This window comes from Gossypium hirsutum, chromosome A05 (genome assembly GCF_007990345.1).
Source record: "Gossypium hirsutum isolate 1008001.06 chromosome A05, Gossypium_hirsutum_v2.1, whole genome shotgun sequence".
Lineage (NCBI taxonomy): Eukaryota > Viridiplantae > Streptophyta > Magnoliopsida > Malvales > Malvaceae > Gossypium > Gossypium hirsutum.
Window position 1 is genome coordinate 4,362,781 of NC_053428.1, and position 20,422 is coordinate 4,383,202.

General features: G+C 35.3%; 1 protein-coding gene and 1 pseudogene across 1 annotated transcript; one reads left to right on the top strand and one right to left on the bottom strand.

The window, feature by feature from the left end:
* Window positions 1-11,813: 11,813 nt before the first annotated feature.
* Window positions 11,814-15,466, bottom strand: LOC107941861 (serine hydroxymethyltransferase 3, chloroplastic-like; annotated as a pseudogene).
* A 1,314-nt stretch (window positions 15,467-16,780) lies between these two features.
* LOC107941871 (uncharacterized) lies at window positions 16,781-18,455 on the top strand. The gene is made up of 3 exons (XM_016875495.2): window positions 16,781-17,333; window positions 17,470-17,631; window positions 17,919-18,455. The coding sequence occupies exons 1-3, from the start codon at window positions 17,034-17,036 to the stop codon at window positions 18,273-18,275; spliced, it is 819 nt and encodes a 272-aa protein (XP_016730984.2). The 5' UTR covers window positions 16,781-17,033; the 3' UTR covers window positions 18,276-18,455.
* The last annotated feature ends 1,967 nt before the right edge of the window (window positions 18,456-20,422 follow it).

Consider the following 20,422-nt stretch of genomic DNA (forward strand, 5'->3'; position numbering starts at 1 on the left):
TGAGTCTAGATTCAAGGAAAATTTACGGATCTTGATTTCGAGTTTCTTAACTTGAGATATGATTTTTCTTGTGACAGTGACGCAAGTAGCTTAAAAGCTGTGAATGTAGAAACAAATAATCCAAAGTTCTAAAAATGTTAAATTAAGCTTAGTAACACCTCATACTCGACTCCGGCGATGGTCTCGGGCGTGGGGGCGTTACATTAAGATTCTTTGGTCCTCCAATATTCACAAGTAGGACACCAAGCTTCTCAGTGGCGGCATGTGTGTAACGGCATTCTTGTACGAATTTTTCACTGGATGTGCAAATCCCCATGGTGCTGTTCGCTTGAAAGTTGAGATTTCTCTATTGAATTAGGCCACCAATGAGACGGCTATGATATTGTGTAACGCCCCTAACCCGAATCCGTCACTGGAATAGAGTTACGGAGCATTACCGGAGTTACCGATTCATTTATCAGATATTTCATTAATTCGATATCTTTTCTTTTCCACGTTCAAGTCTCGTATTCAAGTCATCCGGATCTTTATAAAGAAATTTGATCGTCGTTTTCATTTATTTCATGTTATAATACATTCAACTAATGCTCTAAACAAAATTATCATTTTACCCCTAAACTTTTAATTAATGACGATTTCATTCTTAGGTTAAAATAAAATAAAATTATTGCAATTTAATCCTTATTTCCAGCCGTTATTCTCACAAAAATTGATAACAACCTATGAATTCTATAAAATGTCAGAATTTTCCATAATTTCAACACTTTTCAATTTAATCCTTAAAACATGTTTTTCCCTGATCTTGAGCTAAATTAATAATTTCATTCAATTTTGTAATTTAAATAATAAAATAATCCATTTCATGCAAATTGGTCATTTCTAACTTTTTTTACAAAATTTCCCATAAAATTTTTACTTTTATTCAATTTAGTCCATGAGCCTAAAACATACAAATTAGCCATGCTAGCTGAATATTCATACATATTTTCCTCCTCCTCCTCTCCATTCCACATCCTTAATTTATATAACATGCAACAAGTAACATTATCAATAATTTCACTATTTAGTTATGTATATTCAAAACTGTCCATTTGCGTCATAGTCACTAAATTATTTATTTCTTAAGCTACAGAACTCGAAATTAAGATTCGCTAATTTTCCCTGAAACTATATTTACTTATCTTATTACCATAAAATTTTAAGAATTTTTGGTTTAGCCAATAAGTACAGTTTATTCTTTAAATTTGCCCCTATTTTGCTGTTTGACAGTTCCAACCCTTCTTCACTAAGAATTAATTATCTCATCGTACGAGATTTGGATGATGTTCCTGCTTATTTCTATTGAAAATAGACTCTTTAAGGATTTTAAACATATAAATTTAATCCCTTAATTATTTTTCTCCAATTTTTGATGATTTTCCAAAGTCAGAACAGGGGAATCCGAAATCATTCTGACATTGTCTCACAAAACTTATTATATCTCATGATTTAGAATTCCATTACTTACACCATTTCTTCTATAAGAAACTAGACTCAATAAGCTTTAATTTCATATTTTATTCATCTTCTAATTAGATTTATACAATTTTTGGATATTTTTTAAAGTTAGACTATTGCTGCTGTCCAAAACTGTTTTAGTGCAAAATGTTGATTTTCATTTTGCCCCAAATCTCACAGTTCATACAATTCAGTCATTACTTAATTAACCCCTCAATTAAACTAATTTTCTCAATTAATACTTTTCCTAGACATTATAAGTTATTTCATAACTATTGAAATTCAGAATTTCCACATAAAACTCTAACTTCAAACTCTTTTACAATTTAGGTCCCAAACATTCACTTTCTATTCAATTCTTTCAATAAAATCAGCATATAAACAATTTAAAGCTCTAATTCTATATCAAATCATCATATAATTCCAGCACATATTCATAGAAACTTTCAATTTCTTTCATAGAATCAAGAACTAATGAATTCAACAAATGGACCTAGTTGTAAAAGTCACAAAAACACAAAAATTTCAAGAAATAATCAAGAATTGAACTTACTTGCAGTAAAAATATGAAAAACCAGCTTAAGGAAACTCTTCCATGGTGTTTTTGCTGATGAGAATGCAGAAAAATAAAGAGAAATCTAGATAATTCCACTTTAGTCCTAGCTTTATTAAGTAAATTTTGCAATTTTCCAATTTTACCCTTAATTCCCCTTATTTTCTTGGTGATTTCATGCTCTTGCCGTCCAGCCAAATAGACCTTGGGTCTATTTTCCTTTTAAACCCTTTTTCTTTTATCATTTAAGCTATTTAATCATTTCCCACAATTTTGCATTTGATACAATTTAGTCCTTTTTGTTCAATTAGCTATCAGTACTTTAAAATTTCTTGACGAAACTTTAATACTAACTTATTAACACTCCATAAATATTTATAAAAATATTTATAGCTCGATTTAAAATTCCCGAGGTCTCGATACCTCGTTTTCAATTCTAATTATTTTAATATATATATATTTTTTTGTACATTTCACTATTTCAAAATTTTTCCTAACTTCACATTTAACTTATACTCACTAAATTAATAATATTTCCTACTCATTTGTCGGATTTAGTGATCTCGAATCACTGTTCCGACACCACTGAAAATTAGGCTGTTACATATTGGGTATTCGAGTATGAACTTGAGACGACCGAAGGATTATATATTCTGTTCACGAAAACAAGAAATTTGAAAAATGTAGAAAAGAAAATATTAGGTCTAAAACCAAAAAAAAAAAAAAAACCAGTATGAACCTTTTGATTAAAACCCAAAGCTTTGATCTGCCGGATAATGATACGGCCACCATAGTTTGGAATCTGAACTGAATTGAAATGTGTGTGTTTATGTGAGATTATTAAAAATGGAAAGTCGAAGAAAAACTGAGTTAGCTCTCAAGAGGAGAGTAAACGTATTGTTAAAACTAAAGAAACATTTTAGTTCACATTAACGAATTAAAGGCGCCTTAATATTAAACCTCTTTACAAACTTTCAAAGTCGGTATGGTATTTGAATTCAGAATTATAATGTTATTACGTCATGAAATTGAACTGGTAAATTAAAAAAGTTGGTATTAAACCTCTACTTAGCTGATAAATAGAAACAATTTCAAGAATCTTTGTAAATCATTTCAAAAATAAGCTTTTTATTGGATTTTCATCTATTTTTTATTTTTCTAAACTGACCGATTAGCTTCTGATAGTGGGGGAGTGAATAGTTTCATTTCATCTTTTAATTTTACTTGGGACAGATGCCAACATTTATGGCACCTGGTGTTTTTATCTTCTTTTATTTAATGCCAACGTTCTTTCCATAAGAAGAGCTCCAAACACCGTTGCTTTTTTATAAGCCCTACAAGGATGATTTGTTCGTAAAGTTATGGAATGTGTTGCGGAAAGGATCGATTCGAGAACTCCGATATGACTACAAGTAAATTGACCGGAACGAAAAAATAAAGTGAACACAAGGATTTACGTGGTTCGGCTTTAATGCCTACGTCCACGGGCAGAGGCGAAAAGAAATTTCACTATAACAAGATGAAGATTACAAGTGTTTTACACTCAAGACACAACCCGAGAACCTCACAACTCTCAACCCCTATAGAAAACCCGAAAGCTAAAATCCTAGCTTTCAAAGAACAAGCTTTGCTCTCTCTTGGTTTGGGATAATCAATATGGCTAATGAACCTCTCTATTTATAAGAGAGTTCAAGGACATAATTGTCCAAAACTTTGGCAAAGATTTGTGGTTGAAAATGGACACCAACAACCATCCACTAATCCACTACCACCAACAACCCACTACCAACAACAACAATCCACTACCAATTTTAAGCCATTTCTTAACAAATCTCCACCTTGGCTTGAAATTTACCAAGCTGAACATCATAGTGAATTCCTCGAACTGGATCACCTCTTCCAAACGCCTCTCTGGCGCTAATCAATCCCGAATACCTATCAAGTCCAAGCAATGCTTGAACTTATATGCAGGGATCACCTTAGTTAACATATCTGCAGGATTCTTCTCGGTAGCAACCTTGCTGATAACAATGTCACCTTGCGTAACATGTTCCCGAACAAAATGATATCTGACATCAATGTGTTTGGTCCGTTCATGAAACATCTGATTTTTAGTCAGATGTATGGCACTCTGGCTATCGCAAAATACAACAGTGAAATCCTGTTGTAAACCCAAACTGCTTACTAGACCTTTCATCCACAATGCTTCTTTCACTGCTTCTGCTAACGCCATATATTCCGCCTCAGTCGTAGATAAGGCTACGGTAGACTGTAACACAGCTTTCCAACTAATGGCTCCTCCAGAATAAGTGAAAACATAACCCGTCAGAGATCTTCTTTTGTCCAGATCTCCAGCATAATCAGAGTCCACATAGCCCGTGACACTGCTAGTGCAGTCACTCTGATCATATACCAAGCATAAATCTGCAGAACCTCTCAAGTACCTGAGAATCCATTTCACGGCCTGCCAGTGTTCCTTGCCAGGACAACTCATGTATCTGCTGACCACACTAACTGCATGTGAAATGTCTGGACGAGTGCAAACCATTGCATACATCACGCTTCCAACTGCACTCGAGTATGGAATGTGAGACATTTGCTGCTTTTCTTCATCAGATTGTGGTGACAACTCTGCAGAGAGTTTGAAATGTGGTGCCAACGGAGTACTCACAGTTTTCGCTTTATCCATGCCGAAGCGTTGAAGAACCTTTTCAATGTAGTTCTTCTGCGACACACGAAGCTTGCCCGCCTTGCGATCTCTGTGAATATCCATGCCCAAAATTTTCTTGGCAGCACCCAGATCCTTCATCTCGAACTCACCACTCAACTGCGACTTTAACTTGTTGATTTCCGACATGTTTTTGGAAGCAATTAACATGTCATCAACATACAGCAACAAATAAATGTGCGAACCATCTGAGAGCTTCCGATGATAGACACAAGCATCATAGTCACATCTTGTGTAACCATGCTGAATCATGAAGCTATCAAACCGCTTGTACCACTGCCTTGGGGATTGTTTCAATCCATATAAAGACTTCTTTAATAGACAGACATGGTCTTCTTTACCAGGAACTGTAAAACCCTCTGGTTGACGCATGTAGATTGTTTCCTCGAGCTCACCATGCAAGAACGCCGTTTTTACGTCAAGCTGCTCAAGTTCTAGATCAGACTTGGCCACCATGGCAAGTAATACACGAATGGAAGAATGCTTTACGACTGGGGAGAAAACTTCATTGTAGTCAATCCCCTCTTTCTGAGTGAAGCCTTTAGCAACCAATCGTGCCTTGAATCTAGTTGCTTCAACCCCTAGGATGCCTTCCTTTTTCTTGAAGACCCATTTGCAACCAACTATCTTCTGGTTACTTGGCGGCTTAACCAACTCCCAAGTATGGTTCTTGTGAAGAGATTCTATCTCCTCACTCATAGCAATTGCCCACTGTGCCGACTCATCACACGTGACAGCCTCATTATAACTGGAAGGTTCTATACCAATGGACTCCGCCACACTGAGCGCGAAAGACACCAGATTAGCGTAACGCGGATTTGGTTTGATTTGTCTCTTCGTTCTTCCAGTGGCAATGCTATATGGTTTTTCTTGAGGTGACTTATCTTCATCGGAATCTTGCACCTCAACTTGATCATCCTGGACTGAAGTACCTTCCGTAGGAATTGGAGCGTCCACCTGACACTCCACCTGCTTCTCAACACCGTGATCTCCCATTCTATCTGACTCCTCCTTTTCCCGGGAATTTGTGGTGGATCGAAGCATGGATGACTCATCAAAAGTCACATCTCTGCTGATGATGAACTTGGACGAAACCGGATCAGGACACCACAACCTGTATCCTTTCACCCCTTGGCCGTATCCAAGAAATATGCATTTCTTCGCCCTCGGTTTGAGTTTTCCCTCATTTACATGAGCATACGCAGGGCAGCCAAACACTCTTAAACCAGAGTAATCAGCAGGAGAACCAGACCATACTTCCTCAGGAGTCTTCAGCTCAATAGCTGTTGACGGAGATCTGTTAACCAAATAACAAGCAGTATTAACAGCTTCAGCCCAAAATTCTTCACCGAGCCCAGCATTTGATCGCATGCAACGAGCTCGCTCCAAGAGAGTTCTATTCATGCGTTCTGCAACTCCATTTTGTTGTGGTGTTCGACGAACAGTGCGGTGTCTCACTATTCCTTCATTTTTGCAGAACTCATTGAATTCACCTGAGCAAAACTCCAAGCCATTATCCGTCCGGAATCGCTTGATCTTCTTTCCTGTTTGATTTTCGATCAAAGCTTTAAATTGCTTGAAGTTGATGAGAACCTCATACTTGCTCTTCAGAAAATACACCCAAACCTTTCTCGAGTAATCATCGATAAAGGTAAGCAGATATCTGTAACCACCTTTAGAAATTGTCGGAGAAGGCCCCCAAAGGTCAGAATGGAAGTAATCCACTGTGCCTTTTGTCTTGTGAATCCCAGTGCTGAACTTTACCCGAGTCTGCTTACCGAAGACGCAGTGCTCACAGAAATTCAACTTTCCTGTACACTGCCCAGACAATAATCCTCGTTTGCTTAGCACCGATAAGCCTCTCTCGCTCATATGCCCGAGCCGCATATGCCATAACTTCGTGGTGTCAGAATCTAGATCATCTGATGATGACACTCCCGCAACACCTGTAACCGAGGAACCATCGAGGAAGTAAAGGCCCCGCTCCAAATTACCACGTATCACAGTCAAAGCACCCGAGAATACCTTGAGAACTCCACCTTCAGCAGAGTACCGAAAGCCTTTCTTGTCCAACGTACTCAAAGAGATCAAATTTTTCTTCATTTCTGGAATGTGCCGAACATCAGTTAGAGTTCTAACAATACCGTCAAACATCTTTATACGAACTGTGCCAATCCCCATGACTTGACATGCGTGGTCATTTCCCATTAGTACTGAACCAGAATGCTTCTCGTATGTTGAGAATGCATCTTTCGAAGTACTTATATGAAATGTAGCTCCCGTATCAAGAATCCATCTCCCACCAGCGTAAGAGTCGGATACTGCAAGAACGATCTCGGCATCACTTGAAGAATCTGCATCAGCTACATTCGCACGATCATTTTGTTGCTCCTGTGATTCTGATTTCTCCTTCCTTTTCGGACAATCTACCTTCATGTGCCCGTACTTCTTACAGTAGTAGCACTGTATTCTCTTCTTGGACTGCGATCTAGGATGGCTTTTACTTGAACTTCCACCCTTTGCCTTGGATCTTCCTCGAGCAACCAAGCCTTCGCCTTCATTGTTTTCGACCACCTTACCAGTGATTTTCTTCCTCAACTCACTGGAACTTAAGGCATTTTTCACCTCCTCTAGAGTCAGGTCATCACGACCGTACATCATTGTATCAACAAAATTCTCATACGAGGGAGGCAAAGAACACAAAACAATTATTGATTGGTCCTCATCATCGATTTTGTTATCGATATTATTCAAATCCATGATAATGGAATTGAATTTATCCAGGTGCTGGGAAACAGGTGTACCTTCCTCCATCTTCAGGGCATAGAGTCTTTGCTTGAGGTAGAGCCGGTTCGTCAATGACTTCGTCATGTACTTGCTCTCTAACCGGAGCCACAAACCGGACGCGGTTTTCTCATCCGCTACTTCTCGTAGCACTTCATCTCCTAGACATAGCAGAATAGCACTATGTGCTCTTTCTAGCATGTCATCCTTTTGCTCTTCCGAAAGCGTGCTTGGTAATTTATCTTTACCAGACAATGCTTTTAGCAATCCTTGTTGAACCAGCACTGCCCGCATCTTGATGCGCCATAAACTGAAACTATTTTTCCCGGTAAATTTCTCGACATCGTACTTAGTCGATGAAACACTTGTAGCCATAATTTGGAACCTTTGAATGAATGATAATATTTTCTTCCTGATGTGAAAGATCAGACAAAGCTGCAGTCACAGGGCAATTCAGAAAATATTATCACTCCTTCAACTACGCTCTGATACCAATTTGTTGCGGAAAGGATCGATTCGAGAACTCCGATATGACTACAAGTAAATTGACCGGAACGAAAAAATAAAGTGAACACAAGGATTTACGTGGTTCGGCTTTAATGCCTACGTCCACGGGCAGAGGCGAAAAGAAATTTCACTATAACAAGATGAAGATTACAAGTGTTTTACACTCAAGACACAACCCGAGAACCTCACAACTCTCAACCCCTATAGAAAACCCGAAAGCTAAAATCCTAGCTTTCAAAGAACAAGCTTTGCTCTCTCTTGGTTTGGGATAATCAATATGGCTAATGAACCTCTCTATTTATAAGAGAGTTCAAGGACATAATTGTCCAAAACTTTGGCAAAGATTTGTGGTTGAAAATGGACACCAACAACCATCCACTAATCCACTACCACCAACAACCCACTACCAACAACAACAATCCACTACCAATTTTAAGCCATTTCTTAACAGAATGTCATGTTTTTAGCTCCAAAGATAACAGAATTTCCTATCCTTCACTCGTTTAGGGTGATAGATCGCTTTATAAAAATTTAAGTGCTATTTCGTGATTATTGTAAAAAAATTTTGATTCATCGATGATACTATCATTATGGTAGCTGAACTATGTACATTAAGAGGACTTTCTTTTACTACGCAAATCAAAATTGCGATTATTATTTGTTCAACTCACTGCCTTTTATGATATTATTATTATTAATTCTTTTATTTATAAAATAGAAAAATTTAAAAATAATATATTTATTAATTAAAAATAATTTTTTTTTGAAATAACATGAAGTAAAAGATACATTAATATGTTTAGAAAAATAATAGAACCTCATACTCAATGATGTAATTGTAATTATCTAACTATCTAATGAAAGGAGCTAAAATGTTTAAAAACTTAACTAGAAATAATTAAAAAATTAAAGCAACATGAAATAAAAAATAAAAATGTAAGTAGGAAATGAATTGAACCCGAAGCTCAATAATAAAACACTAATATTTAACTATCTAACTAAAATTAAAAATAAATTTAATTTGAAGCTAATATTTAACTATCTAACTAAAATTAAAAATAGATTTAATTTGAAGCTTTTTTCTGTAAAATTCGTTGAAGTTGACTCTTTTTTAATTTTCACACACTCTCTTTAAAATTTATCTATTTCGATAATTAAAAAAAAACCTAATCTCACAATTTCCCAATAAAAGGGCATATTTAAGGAATTCACCGGGGATTTTAATGTTGTTTTTTTAAAAAAAATTTCAAAATTTATGGTTTTTTTTTGGTAGAACAAAATTTATGTTTTTGTTTGTTAAAGTAGATCGTGTTGGCTGTCTTGTGTATCCAACCATCTCTCAAGTAAATGCCACACTTTTAATGAAAAAAAAATATATATATATATATATTCTAAATTTTTTTTTTCAGGATTTAAATTTTTTTTTCCAAAAATTAATAAAATTATCAACATTTAAAAAGCCAATGTCTAATCTAGTAATTTCAACACAACCTGTACTTTAGGGTTTTGGAGAAACCACTATATAAAAGCAAGCAAGCACTGATTATATTTCGTAAGCAGCCATCCAATCTCATCTTCCGCTCCTCTTTCCAGTTCATTCTTTTCTACTATGCATTTCATTTTAGAATTTATATGGTTATTAGAAATGGTGAGTCAGATAGTTGCCAAATTGAGCGGCTCCATAACAGAGTCAACAGCAGGTGCCAATCCATGGCGTCCTGACTGCCGCTTGGAGCCCAGATTTAGTTAAACGGGAGAAGACCCATGAAACTCACCGTTGTTTCATGACACAATAACCCGTTTATATTTATTTTTTGTCTTATTTCCTCGCCGTTTTTTTGGAGAATCAAAAATGTCAAGCAAACGGTAAGACTTTTAAAGCTAACAGTTGAAAGTGGGCATCCAGTCAGACACGGGTGTTTGTTGTTTTACAATAGCAATCCACCTTTTGCATGGTGCCCAAAGCTAGCTGCTTACACGATTGGAGGCCGCCTTTCTTTCTTCATGGTTTCCTTCAAATTTAAAGCAGCTAAATATGTATGTATATATAAATATGTAACTGTTGTATTATTGGTATTGAGTAATTTGTATCAATGGCTCCACAATCGAGTCAGCAGTGAGAGCCTTTTTCGAGGCGCCTTGTCCGCCGCTTGGAGCCAAGAGAAATTTACTGGAAGACTATTGCTCGAAATATTTTCTAATTTTATGTAAGAAATTTTACAAATTTCAGCCTACATTTCACCATCAATTCATTTTACTTTTGTACCCTTCATCGGCTTGGGTTTTTCAGTTTTTTTTTCTTTTTAATATCTCGTCAGTTTCATTAGCAGCCATTTTTGGAGTTGAAGTTGTCTTCTGTTCCACCACAGCATTTTCCCCTTATTTTTTTGTCTTGCTGAAGAACTCTTATCGGACATTTTTTGAATCTTGTAAAGTCTGATTAAACATACACAAGCAAACAAGAAATCTAATACGAGAGTTGTCAGAGGACAAATTAAATGTTATAATAGTAATCATCTCAACATATTATTTAACCTCGAAAGGAAAATGAAACCAAAGATGGAACTTCCACCTATCAATCTTAAAACTCAGAATCAATTAATCATTGCCTTGTCTCACCTAACAGAGAATATCAGCAGATTGGTATTTGCTGTGGTGTAATGATGTTGCGTCGATTAATTCGATGAAGCGGTCCCGTCTGTCATTGCGAAAGACCTTAAGGAAGAAGAGATGAGTGAACTGAATTGGAACGGAGCGATTTGAGAATTTTTAACGGAAATTTTACAAAAAAAAAAGAAAAGAATAAAACTGGCTCTTTTTGGTGGAAGAAATAGAACGTTGTTGGAAGTAAATAATTTTATGTTGAGAAAACAATATAATTATTATATTATAAAAATATTAGTTTAAAATAGGTGGATAGTTGATTTCCAAAATTTAAGATTTTGTTGTTATATTTTAAGAATACAATTCTTTTACTTTTTCAATTCAAAAATCCTAGTAGATTATCACATGTTAGTAGTTTCTATTAAAACTTATTAATTTAATATATTTATTTTATTTTGACAATTATATGCTATCTCATTACAATCTAATCAAAATTTTAATTATTGGATTCAAATAATAGGATATCTAATAAAAAATTTAAAGTTACATCATATGAGGATAAATTTTGATAGACAATTTTAATAATTGGATTAAAATTTTTAAATAGAAAATATGAGTATAAAAATTAAATCTTAAATTTTGGCTAACAATATTTTAACCAAAATAATTATATTTTTAAAATTAATTGCGTTGCTTTTATTAATCTTTTTAAATAATTTATTATTTAACAAATAATAATTAAAATTATTTATAATAGTATGTAATACATGGTTAAAACATTTCCATTGAAGGGAATAATTATCAATATTATATCATTTTCTTCAGTGGTTCTAAAATGTTGGTACCATTAATGAATATTTGTTAATCACTCCTAAAATTTGAATTGTGATAAAAAAATTTCTAAATTAAAAATATAGTATTAAAAGAAGTTGATTGCAATACTAAATAATAATTATAAATTACTCAAAAGTTTGCAGTTTAAATTAAAGGATTCACTGACACATCTATTTAGCTTTTATATTTTACTTTTCAATTCATTGCCTTTTAACTTATTAAAAGTTTAGCATCTATGCTAGTACATCCTCATCCTCAAAGAAAACTGCAAGTCCTTTGAAGTATAATCCTGGATTTGGGTGGAACTGAAGAACTTGCTTTACCTTGCTATAATACCAGATTTAAATCTCAATAACAGTTGAAAATTTTCATAAATCTGTGAATACATTCAATTATTCAAATATAAACCCTGGTTTCTTCTCAGCCTCTAATAACTCAAAAATTACTTTGTGTATCTGTGTTGTTCACACACCAGGAATGGGAAATTGGGTTGTAAGTGCTTCGACTCTACTGCGGAGACTCGACACCTTATCTGTCAACAGAAAATCGGAAGACACCGCAAACTTTAAGAATTCTTGAAGCTTTGATGACCCGGAAACTAATCCTTTAGCATCTATAGTTATTTGCACACCCTCGTGGATGAAATCCGCAATAGCTATGAATTCCTTTTCTTTAAATCCTCGAGTGGTCATAGCGGGTGATCCGATGCGAATGCCACCTGGAACAAGTGCGCTCTTATCCCCTACAAGGCAAAATTTTGAGATGTGTAAGCACTGGTCATATATATATATATTTTGTGCGCGTGTATGTAAATGCAAATAAAGCAGAACATACCAGGCACTGAATTTTTGTTCAAGGTGATAGAGGCCATATCAAGTATTTTCTCGACCCGAGCCCCATCAATACCCTATTGAAAGAGAAGTTAATACAAGTGAAGAGGCAAAGGAAGCTTAGGCTGTCTTAAAAGAAAGAAAGATGGTTCCTGAAGCTATTCAAGTTTTCAAGAATCAGAAAAGATATAGTTACTTACCAATGGCCTCAGATCCACAAGCACAAGATGATTGTCGGTGCCACCAGAAACCACTGTATAGCCAAGTTCAACCAATCGGTTTGCAAGGGCTCTACAATTAGACACTACCTGCAGGATGAAGTACCCACATTAGTCTTGATCAACAGGACATAGGTTTGACCGAATTTTTTGTACCTTTGACGGACAGTACCTGATTCTGGTAAGCCTTGAACTCGGGTGACCGTGCATGTTTCAAGCAAACTGCTAGTCCGCCAATTGTGTGGTTATGAGGGCCACCCTGCATAGACAACATTAGGCTTCTCATGACATAGCCAGTTCATAACTTGAAAACCTTAGCTTGATGTTTGAAAGCCAGCAGGAGGTTGGAATAGGGAATTCAGATAGTAAAAGAAGCAAATGAGGCAAACTAACCTGTAAACCTGGAAAAACAGCATTATTGATGGCAGATTCTAAATCAACTCCAAGAACAGGATCCTTTTTGAAGAAGATCATACCACCTCTTGGACCTCTCAAAGACTAAATGGGTGAGAAAATTAATTAGGTTGTTCACATGAAGATCAAGTATGCTTAATATATATTTAAACAACCAGAACAAGTAGTATGTCAAGCGAATTTAACATGCATAGAGTTCCACACAACAATTGAATATATTAATCCCGAACCTTGTGTGTAGTTGTTGTCACAATATCACAATATTCAAAGGGGTTAGCAACTACAGAAGCAGCAACTAGTCCACTTATATGAGCCATATCCATCATGAGGAATGCACGCATCTGCAATCTTCCAAAAGGTATCAATCCGATAAGTTATATGCTAAAAGAAGGAAAATATGCAACACACATATAGAAAAAGCTTTCATTAAATGAAAGCTAAACTAGGGTAGGCATTATATCATACCCAGCAACAAACAACTTACTTTCCTCATGCGAGGATAATCGAAATCACGAGGATATGCACTGGCACCAGCGATTATGAGCCTTGGTCGAAAGAGGGTAGCTGTTTTCTCAAGCATGTCATAATCAACAAGGCCTGTTCCATATTTCTATCAGATTGAATCAACCACCAAGCAAACATACCAACCACTAAAACTCAGTAAGTCAAACAACGAGGAATAACCTGTGGATTCATCAAGTCGATAAGGCATTGACTCGAAATAGATTGATGTGCCAGATACTCGTCTTTTAGGAGTCATAAATCCATGTGACAAATGTCCTCCATGAGGTAAGTCCAGACCCTATACCAGTTATATTAAGAAATCATTGATTTGAGTACCATCTAGCAGAAAAACACTAATTTACGGTAGCTAAAACAGGCAGAAGAATATTACCATTATTCGATCATGTGGATTAAGAATTGCTGTATAAACCTCAAAGTTTGCCGGAGAACCAGACAACGGTTGAACATTAATGCCCCACTTCTTTTCATCCAAATGAAATGCTGCCAAAGCCCTCTTCTGGCAAAGTATTTCAAGTTCATCAATGTACTGGTTGCCACCATAGTAACTGCAATAAACAAAAAGATCATTGGCTGCAATCAATTAAATCAAAACCAAAAACAGAATTAAATCTCTTTTCACTTTGCTCGATTATATATAGTATATACCTTTTACCAGGTAGTCCTTCGGAATACTTGTTTGTGAGGCATGACCCAACTGCCTCCATCACAGCACGGGATGTAAAATTCTCAGAGGCTATAAGCTCAAGGCTTTTAAACTGCCTCTCCTTCTCCTTTTTAATAATAGAACTTACCTCAGGATCAGCTTCAATGAGGCCATGGTCCACTAAGCTGTTTTCGAGAACAGGGGCAGAGACTGAAGAGCTAGGCCTCCCAGTAACTAAGCTGCGTTCAACTTGAGCTCTACAGGGCTTCACTGTTAAGCATAACCTGGTGTGGGAATCCAACAAAACGAGACCCTTTTAAAGGAAAAGCTGGTTTATTAACTCTCATAGGCTGTTGCAAAGAACCCATCATTGCAGTTCCACCACAAGCCTGCATTCTGGCTTTCCACTAGTATTCCCCACAAATGTCCTGCGAATTTACAAGGGAACATAACATAGAATTAAAATGAAATATTCATTTCAACATCTTTTTTTTTTCTTTTCTTAAAGCACAAAAAAAAATTAAAATCCTAAAAGTAATCCCATATGAAAAGGAAAAAAAATGGATTTTTTCTTTGAAAGTGAAGTTAGCACGAGGCTAATGAAAAGCTGACACTTAAAGAAAATTCTTCACGTCACCCTAAAACATGTATTAACTAAAGACAAACAGAAAATCTTAAAAGTTAAAACACACACGAAAAACGAGAAAATTTTTAAGTCTCTAGAATCGGATAGCATAGTACAAATACCGCACCAATAAAATATAAAACGATGAATATAAGGCTAAGAAAAAGACCTGGCAGAAACCAGGAAGTAGAATTCAATATGAAAAATAAACAATTAAACGGAAATAAAAAAAGGGAATAATTCAAAAGAATAAATGGCGAGGAGAGCCTACTTTTGTGAAGAGCTCTGTTCTTTCCTCTTGGATTCTCGCGTTTTAGTTTTGGAGTGCAATGGGTTCAAGTGAAGTAAAGGGCTAATAGTTTAAACCCTACAACTCTATTGACATAATAGAGCCGTAAAGCCAAGTCGCTGGACTGGAGATATTTGTTAATTTCCCTGCCTCACGAGCTCAACTCGTAAAATGCAAGCAGAATCTTTGTTTGTTAAGAGGAGAAATAAATTCGCGGGTTGGTGTATTGTGTCTGTTCCTGGAATGCGCTCTGATATTGCCACTTGGCATATCAAGTCCTGATCATGTGATCAGAATGGTCGAACAAATAGAAGGAAAAAAAAATCAGTGACATGCATTGAATTTAGGCAAGGAAGCGTATCATTTTGGCAGAAAAAGAAAGAAGGAATAAAATGAGGCGCAAATATACTATGCGATTGTAATTACTCTCCAAAAAGCAGTGTGAGCCGCTTGTTTATCTCTTTCTCAAGCGGGTTGGTCTACTAACTAAACTTGTGTAACTTCATGAATTTTAGCCCGTTAAATCGTGTATATAAGAAAAAATTCCCCAAAGATCGGAGACAAACAAGCCACCGATGACTCGAAAAAACAAACCGATTCAATTTGAGAAAGCGAGACATTCGTAAAAAAGGACCTAATGGCACCCTCATGGGGAGGCCGCTTGAAAGGACAGCACAGTAATATTCTGACCATCAGCAGCTCATGAGTTTTTTGATGGTGGCTAAAACTATACAACGTGGCTTGTTTTTGTGATGTTAGTGATTTCATTGGGTTTTTTCCCTTTGTTGTAAAACTTTGGGATAAGTGTTTATTAAGTTGAAAACAGAACCAATATGAGAAATAAATTTTTAAACATTTAAAAAAAATGTTATGTACCAAAAGCATGAACGATCAGACATAAAAATTCAAGATTTAAGAGAAATGTAGGGTGTAGGCTCACCCAAATTCCTAGGCCCAAAACAACCCCAATTCATAGCCATTTAGACTGACGAAAAACTTACTTGTGACGAGAAGGATTAGGCGTAAGTTCATAACAATCATTGCAACAATATTTTTATTCAATTGTCAATTAAAATCAGTAAATATATATGATTCGAAGCATTGAAATTTCAAAAGCAAAACAGATGGGAGAAATCAATACTATCAGTAAATTGGAGATGTCCAAGAATGTACGTTATTTGGCTTCCCCTTTAAAACCAATGTAATGAATAAATATATATGGTTCATCACCAAAACTCTTATCAAAATGCAAAATATCACTTGGTAATTTTTTTTTAAACATATCATTTGCTAAGCTTTGAAATTTTGAATACTTAAACATAAAATGTTAGTATAGCATCGAAAATTGGAAAACAGACAAAATCAAACAACCCATTACTATTTTTATGAAATCTTTTACTAGCATCTATTCAATATTAATGTTGTCGTATCAAGTAATTTTTTTTAAGAGTTCAAGTTTTGGGTAAGTATCTACTTTATCCGTGATATTATAATTTGTAATAAATTTTCAACTAAATACACTCCTCCAAATAAAACGTACGTGATTTAGACAAACTTTGTTGAATTTAACCGTATATTCCATGGCACTAGGAGATAAGCAAATACCTGAAGGTTGCATGCTTTGAAATTGAGCATCAGAGAAGTCGATGCCATCTCCATATATAACACTAATCAAGACAAATTAAATCTTCAAAATTTCCCCCAAAAGGAGAACAAAGACCTAGGTCGATGTGCTTTGTCAAGAGACCAATTAGGAGAACAATCACTGTCTTCGCTGCTGTGGACATGCGTACGCGCCATTTTCGCTGCCAAACGAGCTAAGTAGCCAAGAACGAAGGGAAAAGAAAACCAAAACGTAGCGTTTTATCGGACTTTCTTAAGCATTGTTTGCAAGATCAAAACGCATCGTTTTACTCTTCTGTTTGGCACTTTCCTTTCCGCCGCCCCCCCTTTCTCTCTCTCCCCCTTTTGTTTGGTTGCGAATGTCTTCCTCTTCTCTCCCGAAGGAAGGAAATCGGGGAAAAATGAAAATGGAAGGAATCGAAGGCGACGCCTCGGTGGGAGGAGCAGGGCGTTACATTTTGAATCCGACGCGAATAAACAGCGAGGACATAATATTTTGCGTTGATGTGGACGCAGAGTCGCTTGTTGAAATGAAAACAGCAGGAGTCACCAGATTGGATTCCATAAAGCAAGCTATCCTTCTCTTTGTCAATTCCAAGCTCTCTATCAACCCCGACCACCGCTTCGCTTTCGCCACTCTCTCCAAAACCGCCTCTTGGGTACTTTTCGCTTTTCTTTTCTTTTTCTTTTAGATTTGATTATAATCTATGCTTTCAATGATTTGAAAATTAGGGTTTTGAATCTTTTTAATTTAGGCATTTAATTTAATTTCCATTTTTTTTTTGTTTTTTATAGCTTAGAAAAGAGTTTAGTAGTGATGTTGAGTCTACCATTGGTGCTGTTCGAGCACTCTCGGCTACCACTGTCTCTACTGGGCAAGCAGACCTCACCAATTTATTCCGCTTAGCTGCTCATGAAGCCAAGAAATCTCGTGCCCAGAACCGCATTTTAAGAGTGGTCCGTATCTGTTTCTTTTCTTCTTCTAAACAATTGTTATCATTGGTTAAGTAGGGGAAAAGATTCAAACTCAGCAGCCCTTTTGTAAGCGTGTACCTACCAATTAGTATGTCTTATACACAAGCTTGGACGATTTTGTTTATAAATGATTCTGTTCATAGGAATGGTTAAATCTCTTCCATTTGTAATAATGATTAAAGTAATCTGTGGTTTGCATATAAATGATTCTGTTTTCTTCCTGTTGCTCGGAAACCTTACAAGTGGTGTTATATTTTGTTGTCTTTTAGATTCTTATATACTGCAGATCATCAATACGACCCCATCATCAATGGCCTGTAAACCAGAAGCTCTTCACTCTGGATGTGATGTACCTCCATGACAAGCCTGGACCTGATAATTGTCCCCAGGCAGTTTACGATGCACTGGTTGATGCACTTGAACATGTTAGCGAGTACGAAGGATACATCCATGAGAGTGGACATGGGCTACCTCGTACCCTCTTCCGCTTCATGTCCATGTTGTTGTCTCATCCTCAACAACGTTGCCCTCAAGATGACTGTGATATTCCCAAGCCCCTTATGAAGAAGTCAGCTGAATCAGCAAATGGTGAGGATAATAATGTTCATGTATCCACCAGTCGGTGAGAACATCGAGGACCAGAAATTCATGTGGCTTCAATCAATGGGTACTGTTATCATCAGTATGGTTTCTGGATGTGTACTGAAATTAAGATGTATCTGCAAACATTCTGTACATATCAAACAAACCTTTTCTTTTGTGTTTGTCAAACTGTTTCTTTTATATGAGATGCAATCTTTTCATCATTAGCTTTTAACTTTTAAATGTTCAGGTCCTTGTGGGAAGGTTTTGTGGAGTAGCATCCCTTTTAGCAATAATTTAATAATGAAATCTCTTTGATCGTTTTACTTAGGCAGGCATACCAGACAAGGCATGCCAAAAGTGTACCAGATACAGAAACCTTAGATCCAAGCCAACATTTTGCCACACCCAGCAGCGACATTAACCACATTCCACATGAGGTGCATATTTAAGCTTTTATACCCCATTGATCTGATCCATACAAAGTCCATGGATGGTGATGATGGTGTTTTCCATGATTCTACCATGCTTTATTAATACATCGGTTCTTGATTGTGTAATGGATTCGAACTTATCCCTAAAACTATTCAATTTGAGAGTCTTATCTCCCCAAAGTCAAGATTTCCAAGCATTTCATATCCATTAAAGGATTATATGCATGCATGTATTACAGAAGTTAAGGTCCCTGATAAGATGTGTGGGTTATCCAAACAACTAAAATCTGACATAAAGAAACAACCAAGCGTGCTTATAAAAAAGTGTATTGCAGTGTTGAAAAATGTTGGGATTACGTTCGTCCTTGTCATCATTAACGCGTGTTTATACTTTATAGGCTTCTTCTAGCCTGGAAAAAAAATGGGCACGTTTGGCAATCAGCTTATAGCATTAGAGATAAGACGGCCAACCAAGAAGAACTCAAAAGTACAAATCGATTGCATTGACAAAGAAAAAAGTACAAATCACTTTGTTTTGGTTTCGAATATTAGTTTGGAGTCAATTGTTGATCTTAAAGAATAAGAATGATATAGATTCAATGCTCCATTATCAAGTATTGAAAAACATTATCTTAATGAAAAATTGTTAAAAATGTAGTCAATGGTTCCGAGGCTGGCAAGTTGGCATTATCCGTATTGACTATTTGTGTAATCACTCTAACTTGCCACTTATAGGGTTAAAACAGTATATTACTAAGTTGATTTGAGCTAAATCGAACTCAATTTTGATTATATGTTTTTTTTAAAGTAATATCAAAATAAAATGAATTTCATTTGATTATTAACATTATTAAATTAAGTATAAGACAAATAAAAAGGTACATTTTTTTTCTAGTACTTTATTTTAAAGTTACAAACTTAAATCTCAGAATCATGGCATCTCAAGTATAACCATTTTAATGAATAGCGAAAAGGTTGAAAATAAAACTTACATAAGACCAAAAATTTTAATTTGACTAAAAGATAGATATATACATTCTTGTGAAATTCAGATCAACCTTTCTCGCTACCACATAATAGTAATAGTAATAATACTAATCAACCTGTAAGAATATTTGTTGTGTCTATTGAGCAAATTATATATAATGCTATTTATTCCTCTAATATGACTTTCTTAAATTTTTTAACATAAATTCTTTATACTTTAATATATAAAGTCATTTTAGCTGAATTTTTAATGTTTGGGCTTAGATTCTTGACACCTGCACTTTTTTTATTCTTCGTTTTGGGGTTTCGAGACGTGTGGTGAGGGAAGAGATAAGAAAAGAGAGAATGAAATATAATGTAGGAAAGAGAAAAAAAAAAGGAAAAGGAAAGAGACGAAAGGGCAAAATTAAAGAATTTTGTATTTTTAAAATATTATTATAAATTTAAATGAACTTTTAGGTGTTAACGTTTTCATAGATATTCGTTCATTTTATTTTTATCTTGTATATTAATTTTATATAATAATTTATTTAATGTTGTATTAATTTGAAGAGATTAATTTATATTATTTAAAAATTTCACAATAATTATATATCATATCAGTGGTGAAAATCTTAAGTCGTTATTCAAATTTTAATTTTATTATGCACAATTATGGTGTATGAATTTTCATAGTTTATTCCAACAGATACATAGAGGGCCTTGGTCCCTAAAAATAAAAAATTCAATTTAATCCTCTTATAAATAGAAAATTTATAAATATATATATA

Coding starts and splice junctions, on each gene's coding strand:
- LOC107941871 (XM_016875495.2), top strand. CDS start 17,034: ATGTCTTCCTCTTCTCTCCCGAAGGAAGGAAATCGGGGAAAAATGAAA. Junction 17,334..17,469: donor TCTCCAAAACCGCCTCTTGG/GTACTTTTCGCT, acceptor TGTTTTTTATAG/CTTAGAAAAGAGTTTAGTAG. Junction 17,632..17,918: donor AGAACCGCATTTTAAGAGTG/GTCCGTATCTGT, acceptor GTTGTCTTTTAG/ATTCTTATATACTGCAGATC.